Source organism: Triticum aestivum, chromosome 1A (genome assembly GCF_018294505.1).
Source record: "Triticum aestivum cultivar Chinese Spring chromosome 1A, IWGSC CS RefSeq v2.1, whole genome shotgun sequence".
Classification (NCBI taxonomy): domain Eukaryota; kingdom Viridiplantae; phylum Streptophyta; class Magnoliopsida; order Poales; family Poaceae; genus Triticum; species Triticum aestivum.
This window is the reverse complement of record NC_057794.1, coordinates 305,441,450-305,452,262: the sequence shown is the minus strand read 5'-3', so window position 1 is coordinate 305,452,262 and position 10,813 is coordinate 305,441,450. Positions and strand designations below refer to the sequence as shown.

The 10,813-nt window shown below is 44.6% G+C and overlaps 1 protein-coding gene across 1 annotated transcript; it reads left to right on the top strand.

The window, feature by feature from the left end:
• The first annotated feature begins 8,334 nt into the window (after positions 1-8,334).
• Positions 8,335-10,613, top strand: LOC123047340 (CBS domain-containing protein CBSX5). Its single transcript, XM_044470869.1, has 2 exons — positions 8,335-8,790; positions 9,551-10,613. The coding sequence occupies exons 1-2, from the start codon at positions 8,468-8,470 to the stop codon at positions 10,347-10,349; spliced, it is 1,122 nt and encodes a 373-aa protein (XP_044326804.1). The 5' UTR covers positions 8,335-8,467; the 3' UTR covers positions 10,350-10,613.
• Positions 10,614-10,813: the final 200 nt, after the last annotated feature.

The following is a 10,813-nucleotide window of genomic DNA, read 5'->3' as shown; positions in this document are numbered from 1 at the left end:
AGGTGTGTGATTTAATTCATTTAAGCCCTATTTTTTTGCACCATGAAAATAGTTGCTGTTAAAATCCTTCTCTTCATTTCATTATCAAATCAAATGTAATGTTTTACTAAGGATTGTTTTTTGGCTTGAAGATGTTATGCAACTATGTATTACCAGATAGTGTATGTCTGAACCATAGTTGTACTCCAAGAGAAGCTGTTGTGTGAAATTGGGAATAGGGCAAAATTGTTCGAACTACCTGTGGACTCTTCCAGCTCGCTAGCAGTGCCCTCTGTTATTCCATGGACAACCTCTCGGTCATTGCTGAGCCTAAACTTCTGAAGATAACAAGCATCCCAAACCCAAGAGGGGGCAGATTCAGATCTTCCAACGACCGTCATTTCTCTCTCTTCGTTCCAAGTTTGTATCTCTTACATGTTCACTTGGACAATGCTTATGTTTATCATAAGTCATATCAAGTTCATAAAGACATTCTGAAATATTCATGACATATTTAATTCCATTTTTGTTATGCACTAGGTTAAATATAATTGTCATGTATGTGTGACACATACTGTATGATTGTGATTTCTAAATGGTATGCTCGAACTTCACATGCCATCCCCAAATAGGCAAATCGTGGGACAACAAACCGAACTGATTATTGACCGCCATAAACTGTATGATTGTGATTTTTTCTTGGACTGCATATCTTCTATTTTCCAAAGTAAAAATGGAATACAAATTCAATATTAATACTCATGTGTTTAGTAGAGACGTACGTTGCACGTGCACGCTTACTAGTAGATTAAAAAGAAAGAGTTGGCCGATTAATAAGTAGACAAAAATCAAGTAGACTAGTTTCACCCGCATGGAGTGCCGGTGCTCGAGTGCAAGGTCCTAGAGAAGGAATATTCGAGAGAAGATGGATGGTTCTTTTGGTGCTCTTTTGTCACTCGGTTGAGATTAGATTTTCAAACTTAAAGTTCAATTAATGGTTGATCGCGATTTCTACAGTATCTTGGCGCGTACGGGTAGGTATGACAAAGAATTTTGTGGGTACGTGAGATTTTCCTTTCACACTCATCTGCTATGAGCATGTGTAATCAGCTCGTGCGTCACCATTTTTGTCCACAAACGAGGTGATGAATCAGACTCTTTTTAGGGGAGGCGATTAATTAGACTAGTATGTCGATCCTCTATGTCTCGAACTGGAAATAGGTAACCCGCGCCCAAATAAAAACTGAAAATAGGTTTCTGTTGTTGAGATCAACCAAAAATAGGTTTCCGGTGCAACCACCTTCACGCACAAACATTGATGATCGATGCGGCCTTTAAACATGCATGGGTGTCGGATAGGGATTGGGAAAAATATCAGCACCACAGTAATTGTACTCATAACGTTCTTGAAAACAAATTCAGGCAGGTTGTAGTAGTATAGCCATTTGATCAGGGTTGCTATGCGGGAAGTGCATGGATAAACCTGGGTACATATGAACCCACTTTAAAAAACACATTTCTAAATGCTAAAAAAATCCAAAAAGACGGCATGGGTACTTATTCATGTTCTATATGTGTGCATAAAGTTTCACGGAAAAATAACTTTTTTCGTAGCCTGTGCAAAAAAGACAAAAAATAGTGTCGTGAAGGGCTATTTAAAAGCACTGAAATTTGTCTTTTTTGCGGAGACAAAATAAAAAGACATTTTTTCACAAAACTTTGCGCCGGACACACATATTTGTGAACATGTATGCATGGTTTTTTTTTTGAGACTTTAAAAAGTACTTAAAATGCATTTTTTGAGAAGTGGGTGCAAATGCTCCTGAGTTCAGATCGTGTCCACTCGTTGCTATGCCGGTCATACTAGCTATTTAGTGTGGGATTGTTTTATGATTATACTCTCTGTTTTCAATGTAAGTGTTATTGATTTAGTGTAACTTTATATACTACTAATTTTGGGGGTGTTTGTTTTCAGGGACTTTTTTGTGTAGGGACTACAAAAAGTCCCTTTTAGAGACTTTTTTATCAAACGGAAGGGACTTTTTAGGGACTAAACTAGGCATTTGGGACTAAATGAAGAAGACTCTCAAGGAGAGTCTTCTTGGGACTTTTCCAACAATGCCCCTCCATGCATCCATTGGCCCGCCATCCCATGGTGTTGTTTAATTGTTATTTTTTTATATACTAGGGGCAACATGGTCATTTAATAACCTCTATGAAGGGACTAGAGACTTTTTAGTCTCTGGAAACAAACAGGGAGAGACTTTTTAGGGACTAGAGACTTTTTAGTTGGAACTAGAAAAAGTCCTAGGACTAGAGAACCAAACACCACCTTTGTACTAGATTGGCGATATTTATTTTGAGACGAAGGTTGTATATTACATATAGTCCGATTTCTGTTTGAGTGTGAATTATTAGTCAAAGGGGGGCTTTAATTGCTAAACGACAAGTGATTGACTGGACCGAATGGGAGCAAAACACAGTATTGTACCAGTACTAAGAGCAAGTACAATAAAGTGACATAAACAGGCTATAAGGACTAAAATATTATATCTTTACTTAGTTGGAAGGGAGAAAAGAGAAGAGAGAAGAGAAAAGGGCTCTTGAGTAGTAGCCAGCTGCAGCACGAGCCTCAAGACGCTTTGTGAGATTGTAAGATGTGCCAACTATAAATAAAATAGTGCTAGTACACATTTGAAATATATTATTGTACATGTCGGCTAAGACTGGTTGTAATGGGAGTATCATAAGCGGTATTATGCTTTCCAAGTAGACTTTTTAAATGATGTGGCATACAATTAAATGAGGAAAGAGAGGATGTGGTATCATATCATGATACCATATCATGTTAAGTGTTGTACTATTTTTGTGTCATGCATGACAATTAACAAGGCAACCCAAAATACTAATTTATGATACTATGCATTACGAAGGTAATGATATTAGTATATGATATTGCATATGATACTCCACAATACTATTCAAGATATCTTCCGATATTCCGATAAATCGGCCTATTTACCGCTTACCATTGTCTGACCGATAAGATAAATCAGCCGATAAATTAACCGATATGGAGATAAATCGTCCGATATGCCGATAAACTGGCCGATTTACCCCTTATCTTGGGTCGACCGATAAGTTCCCGATAAGCGATATCCCCAACATAGCTCCACATTACAAAGCCTAGATTGGTTATACTCCCTCCGATCCTAAATACTCTGCGCATAATTTTTGTTGATTTTTCGCCTAATGCCTTCTCATTCCTTTTTTTCTCCACATTTCCCTATTGTGTCCTTACCACCCGCATCCCATGCAGCCACTCATAGGCCTGGGTTAACTGCGGGGCATGAATCAAGGAGCCATGCAAGGCTGGCTTTGAGGCGATTTGATAGGAAGAGCCAATCAACTGCGTGCAATTAATAAACAGGCAGCATCGTATCCCACGCAGAACCAGGGGCAATTGGTCCAGAAGTATGCATGCGAAGGCTATGATCCTGGGGCTTTGGTATGCGTGCATGCGTGCGAGAAGTTATGCTGAAAGTAAAAAAAAATTGGAGGGGGTAAGTGACATGGCAACTTCCTATAACCGATTATTGGCTGTATTATTAACCATACTCTAAACCATAAGTACTCCCTTCGGTCTTTTTTACTCCGCACGTTAGCTTTGTCTGAAGTCAAAGTTTGCTAAGTTTGACCAAATTTATATTAGAAAATATTAACTTCTATAACATCTAATAAATATAATATAAAAATATATTCCGTGAATCTAATAATAAATGTGTTGTTATGTGAATGTTAATATTTTTTTGTATAAACTTGGTCAAAGTTGGATGAGATTGACTTCGGACAAACCTAATATGCAGAGTAAAAAGGACCGGGGGGAGTATATACTCTAATTGCTAAACGATAAGTAATTGGCTGAAAGAATATAAAAATAGTGTTGTACAAAACCACATGTAGTAGAGAAGGGGTTTCATGTGAAAAGAAGAAAGGTAAATGGTTTTCCTTTTCTTTAAATCGGGCATAACCCCTTTTAATTAACCGAATAACAAAAATATAGAAGGAAAAAAATAACAAAAGTACAACCTTCCACGCCAGCAAGAGTTTAAGGATGCTAGAAAGGGAAAAGTGAGTTCAAACGCATCACCGGAAAACTCATTGCAGATGCTCGTCATCGAAACACTATGGGACAAAAACTCAATGATACCAACCAACAATCATAGAGACAAAAAAATTAAATGAGAGCTCACATCTTAGCTTGCCGCAACATCACCATGAACCGCCGCACAGATCCTTACCATTTTGACTAACATTCTCTGTGAGCATCCTCGCACCTCGCTCCATAGCCCCGCGATCATCAACCTTCGTAAGTCATGCCCAGTAATTAAAAAACCACACATGTGGAGAACACCACTTCAAAAGGTGATCTGGGTAGCTTAAATTCGAAGGTTGTGCAGTTGCAGCAATTATGCGGACCAGCCAAAAACCGAGATAATTAGTAATCTCCATGAGACATTTGCATGACACGGAAGTTAAAATTACCATGACAAGGTGAGATGGTGTTTTCAGTGTCAATCGAGTACAAAACACGAAGCCGTCATCATATGCATTGACCAGATCCAGATCAGACCACAAACATTGTCTGCCTCAAAGGAATGACGAGGTTAAAGGTAACCCGGCAGATTAAAAAGGCGGCAGTGGCCAGTGCCAGTGAGTCACTGCCAAGCTGGAACTACAACCACATGCTCTCTTTTTATATACACCAGTTAATAATCACGCACGTGGTTATAAAATAACGGCGCAAACAGGCGAACCGGCGGCCGTGACACATGGTCTCGTGTTAGTCAAAAAAAGCTCCCCGTGTATGACGCTGCACGCCAAAGTAGACCGTACCTGCGGTTCTACTCAGGTCGTAGCGAGATATGATCCTGCTCACTTAGTGGCGGAGCTTGAAAAAAAAAGTTGGGCGGGCCAGAGAGCACAATATTTTCCAAATTCTAGAGCATGTATTACTAATTCAATAGATATAGTCACCACACCTTCTGTTCACGTATATACTTCCTCAGACCAAAATAAGCCATAACATTTGAGATAGTACACGCGCTACAATATCCAGTTTTGGGTACTTTCTCTAAGGTGAACTTTTTTTTCAAAACCAATGAACTTTTTTCAAATTTGATGGACTTCTTTTCAAAATTGATGAACTTTTTTTTTCAAACCAATGAACGTTTTTTCAAAATCGATGAACTTTTTTCAAATTCGATGAACTTTTTTCACAATCGATGAACTTCTTTTGAATTTGTGAACTTTCTTTTGAATACATGAACTTTTTCAATTTGGTGATTTTTTTGCATGCTCGTGAACTTTTTCTGTAATAGGTGAACATGTTTTAAAATAATTAGAAAATATAAACGGTACAGTGTGATGTGCAAGAAATTTCGCGTCTATGTTTATATTCTTTAAACATTTCGCGCAGCAACCATTCATAAGCAGTTAACTCGTCTAGTGGTTAGCCTCTTTGTGTGAAAGAACGACGGCGCGACATCGAATCTCACTTGGGATGTATTTTTTGGCATTCTTTTTGCGCGTTGTGCCATGCGCGATCGTGAGCCGGCCCACAGAGCGGCTGCTCGCAAAATAGGAGGTCCCGGCTCGCGGTGAGGCTGCGAGGCGCCCAGCTCTATCGGTGTGGGCTGGCCGGCTGGGTATAGTGCCATATAAACTCTTTTTTTTTGCTCTAGTCATGGGCGGGCCATGGCCCACTCGGCCTTGCGGAAGCTCCGCCAGTGTGCTCACTGATGATGGCGACGCGAACACCCGCACGTGTTCTTTGAACCCAACCAGTATCTTTTTCGTGGAAAATTTTTCTGAATGATCTTGTACAGGTAGTACAAAACTTTGTAAATTTTTATTTTACCGGTGATCGTTTAGACTTTGGAGCAAGGGTGTAGCTCTTTGGTATTCTTGTGGGTTTTGGCTCTCCTAGAGAACACCAGCAAGTGGAGTTTTTGTTGTGACTCCATAAAGAAAATAGACGTGCTATGGATCGGAGAGGGATTTTGGATGGGTTAGGGCAGTCACAAACCGGTGTGACAGCGCTCCGAACGCCCGCAATCAATGGAGTTTGTTTCCGGTTTGAGAAAAAGCACGTTCAGACAGGTCGGTGGACCGATACAAGTCCGCATTGATGGCAAGACACGTCCGGATCGTATGGTTCTAACGGTTGCGTGCGGTTTGAGAGTTGGTATTGGAGATGCCCTAAAAAAATGGACGTTTTTATGCAAAGTAAAACTTGATGACATTTACACACATACACTATATTACTTTTTCTTGAATTTCCATTCTACATATATTTCGGTTTGTCATGAGCATTACACATGGCGTCATGTTTTCCAAGGAGGGACTGGGAAGGACCAACTTGGACGACGTAATTTATATCGCTAACTCTCAATAAAATATTGCATATCGCTGTCTCTAAGAATAGACATCTCGATTTTTAGATCAGCCACCACATCCCCAAAAAGTAGGGCAATGCATCAAATGGTAGAGTCCACAATAAAATTGTGGCATATGGTGGGGCAACCATATTGAAATCACATGAACAACTTCTTAGTGGAATTGTGGACTTTTTTTTAGTAAAGGAATTGTGGACTTTAGTGATCGTTCACACACCAAACTTCAAAATGAAATGATCGATTACATACGTGACATACATTTATCTCGTTGAATGGCACGTGCATCGGAGACGGTGCCACCCTGCGACGGCAGTTGCAGCCCCGCCAACCCCCTTTCGACATGGTGACTCCGACTGGCGTTGGCTTCCTCATCTTCATTTCAGATACGGTGGCTATGGGATTGCTCAACCTCAGGCCAGGGAGAAATCTTTGCTCGGCTTGCCGATGCTGGCAGCGGTGGCGTATGCGGATGTTGTTTCCTTCTTGGAGGCGCCGTCAAGGTCCTCGGCTGCGCCCCTCTTCGAGCTCAGGGGAAACCTAGGTCCGGTTCCTCCGGATTGGATGGCGACGGCGTCCTCCTTCTTGAAGGCGCCATCTTGCTCACTCTGTTGTTTCCGGTTTTGGTTCTTGAGATGTTGATGCTCAAGTTGGTCCGGCGTTGCCATTCTTGGTTCAGATTTGGTAGGTTTTAGTTGTGATGTATCCTCTCTTCGGGTCGAGCATCCCTTTTCTTTCTGCTCTGGCCATCATGTTTTCACGCCTGTCTGCGTTCATGTCTTGTGTTGTTCCCCTATCTGTACTCATTCTATTTCTTCTATCAATGCAATGATACACAAGCTTGGCGTATTCGAGAAAATGCCACATGCATGAAATCTTGTCATTGATCCAATTGGCGCTTGCGGGGTTGATAGTGTGTTCATGATCATGTATATGTCGTGCTCCACGTTAGTGAGATTATAGATTTGAGTGATGTTTGTAATCATCATGTAAAGAACTCATGATCCAAAATCTCAAATTTCACACACAAACTACTCTGTGCATACTTGACAAAGCATCAGATTCGTCCACGCGTTGTGAATTGAAAAGGCGAAATGCCGCAACGAATAGTATACAAAACTCAATGTTGTATGTATAGCATCCCTTCGTTCCAAAATTTTCATTTCAGATTTGTTTAGATATAAATCTAAGATAAGAATTTTATGACGGAGGTAATAGTATACTACTACCATTTATGTTCCAAATTATAAGACATTTTAAATATTTTAGTAGGGACCACATACGGACTAAAATGAGTAAACAAGCACTCTAAAACACGTCTATGTACACCAGATTTAGAAAAAAGTGAAGACATCTTAAAAATAGGAACAGGAAAGTACTAAATACCGTATTGTTTAGAGGAGATCGCTATGTAGATCGAATCTGAACCAAAGATACTGTAAAAAAGCATCATATGACCCAAAAACAAACCCAGAAAATCTTGAACTTGTGCTCTTTTGACTAGGAGAAGGCCGGTTAGATTCGCTGGCTACGGGAGCACTACTGCACTGCATATGTCCTGGAATCTGGGCAAGATGCACCACTGCTCTGCATATCTTCTGGAATCAAGCCCAGTTCGGCTCGGCTCGGCTCGGCTCAAACTCAAGCTAGGTTCTACTAAATCAGAGCCGCGAGCCGATTGGAATACAGCTCATCCACACCATGACACCACCGCATAAACCACGGCTACAGTCAAACCAACCACGCGCAGCTCCGACCCTTATCACTTCCCGGTGGGCCCGACACACGCCCGACCCCACCCGTCATAAGCGCGCAGCTGCCGCAAGACGCGTACCGTCGTTCCCCGCTCCGCCAAAGCCTATATATACTCCCTCCCGACCCGCCTGCCGTGGTTGAAAATCCAGATCCCCCCTCGCCTCTCGTCCTCCTCCCGGCCTCTCTCTCTCCTCGTCCTCCCGTCGGAAAAATTTCCCCTTCCCACGCCGCGTGAGGGTTTCGTCCTCGAAACCGGCCCAGGGTCCGCCCGCGAGTGCATGGCAGTGAGCCTCCTGGCCAATGACGTGTCGGACCTCTGCATCGGCAAGCCGGCCGTGAGGTCGCTCCCGCTCTCCGCGGCCGCCGGCGACCTCGCCGCCACGGTCCGCAAGGGGCCCCGCGCCGCCGCCGCCGCCTGCATCGCCGTCGGCCCGGCGCGCGGCGCCGTGGTGGGACGCGCCGGCCTCGCCGACGTCCTCTGCCTCCTCTGCTCCTCCCCCGACGCGCTCGCGCGCCCCGCCGCCGCGCTCGACCGGCCCGTCTCCGCGCTCCTGCCCAAGGACGGCGCCGGCGAGGTCCGCCGCGTAGATCCCCGTTCCAGGTACTCCCTCGGCCCTTCCCCTCTTGTTGGCCCCGCTCTCGGTTAATTTACTGTGATTCCGTTACTTTTTTCGTTGAAACGTACGCGTCTTTGGCCTTTGCGGACGCCTGTTCAAGATTGGAGTTTTGCTGAAGGTTCAAGTCAAGATCTAATTGAAAAGCTTTTGTGAGGGAAAGATCATAATTTTGTTAAAAAATATAAATAATATTTTGATGTTTGAGATATGCCATGTTCCTCTCCCCATTGTAGTAAAATAAAAAAAAGCGTTTCAGGAGGAACATATAGGTGCATAATCTGACGATTCTTATCGAATTGCGTGGAGAATTTGGCCTAGAATTGGGATATGCGTGGCGATTCGAACGAGTGGCTAGTAGTATCTGATAAAGAAGGAAGGGGGGCAACTCGTGTCAAATCGTCCGACGCATCTGGGACAATCTTGTGGTGCCAATCCCCGTGTCTTCCTATGCCGATCGCGACATTCCCCATGTCTCCTTGTGAGATAGTAGTCGACAGGCTCGGTCGCTTCCACGGAGATTTTTCTTGCCCTACATGTGGTTCAGAAATTGCGCTTTTTGAACGAATCCTGGACAAAAAAACACGGCAACTTTTTATTAAGGATCTTTGATGTCCGTGGCATCAGAATATGCTTACCTTTTTGTTTTTGGCGTTAGATCTGAGGAATTTTTCTCGCCCTCTTGTAATAAATCATGAATTCGATTTTGTTCAGTTTTGCTGATGCATGTGACTGATCTTCCTGCAGTGTCTTGGAAGCTCTTGATGAGATCTTGAGCGGCGCGCAGGTTCTCGCCGTCCCGCTCCGCTCGGGCGGCCGCAAGAAGCAGCTGGGCGGTGTCGCTGGCGTGACCGGCGACTTCTGCTGGCTCACGCAGGAGGACCTCGTCCGCTACTTCCTCAACTCCATTTCCCTCTTCTACCATGTCGCCGCCCGCTCCGTCTCCTCCCTTGGCCTCGTGCGCCCCGACTTCCTGTCGGTGCGGCCCGACGAGGCAGCCCTGTCCGCCGTCCCCCTCATCCGCCGGGCCATCGCCGCGGAGACCGCGGTCGCCGTGGTCAGCGCCGACGGCCACCTCGTCGGCGAGATCTCCACCGCGCACCTCGCTGCCTGCGACGAGACGGCAGCCGCGGCCATCGCCACGCTCTCGGCGGCCGACCTCATGGCATACATCGACTACTTCGGCTCGCCGCCGGAGCACATCCTGTGTGCCATCAAGACCGGGCTCAAGGCCAAGGGCCTTGACGCCATGCTTGAGCTGATGGAGGACGAGACGATGACATCGTTCTCCCTCTCTTCCTCGTCGTCAGACGACGACACCGGCCGGCCGCACCTGAGGCGCCCGTCGTCGGGGAGCTTTGGGCGCCGGTCGACCGAGGAGCCTGTGGTGTGCAGCCCCGCGAGCTCGCTGGTGGCCGTCATGGTGCAGGCCCTCGCCCACCGCGTGAGCTATCTGTGGGTTCTCGACGAGGAGGATGACTGCCGTCTCGCCGGGATCGTCACGTTCGCCGACATACTGAGGGTGTTCCGTGAACAGCTGCAGTGAGGCGGAGATGAGAAGAAAGGCTTGGAGTTTTTGCAGTGGACCTGAACTCCGGAGAGGATTTGCTGTTGGCAGGGCGCTGAGTTGCGCCTGCCTTGTTCGTTTCCTGTGAAATGTGATGAAGATGAACTGTTTTTAATTTGTTCTTTGTTGAGACATGTTCCGAGTTTGCTGTGTTATTTTTGTTCGCTTGGTGGTGATGAATCTGAAGACTTGCTTATGCTTTTGATAATAAAGCAGCATCGTGCATTTGATGCTGTGGTACAATGCTGTTTCTAAGCTGACGACGTAGATACTAGCCGTCCATTTTTATTGGTGCATTTTTAGTTTTGTGAGATTTTACATAGGAAAACAAACAGTGCTAGCATTTTCTGAATCATGAGTAAAACTTGGTATACTCCGATAAACTGAACATCTGGACCGACACACTGGAGTGGCATCTATTTATTCCGATGCTAGAATATCCC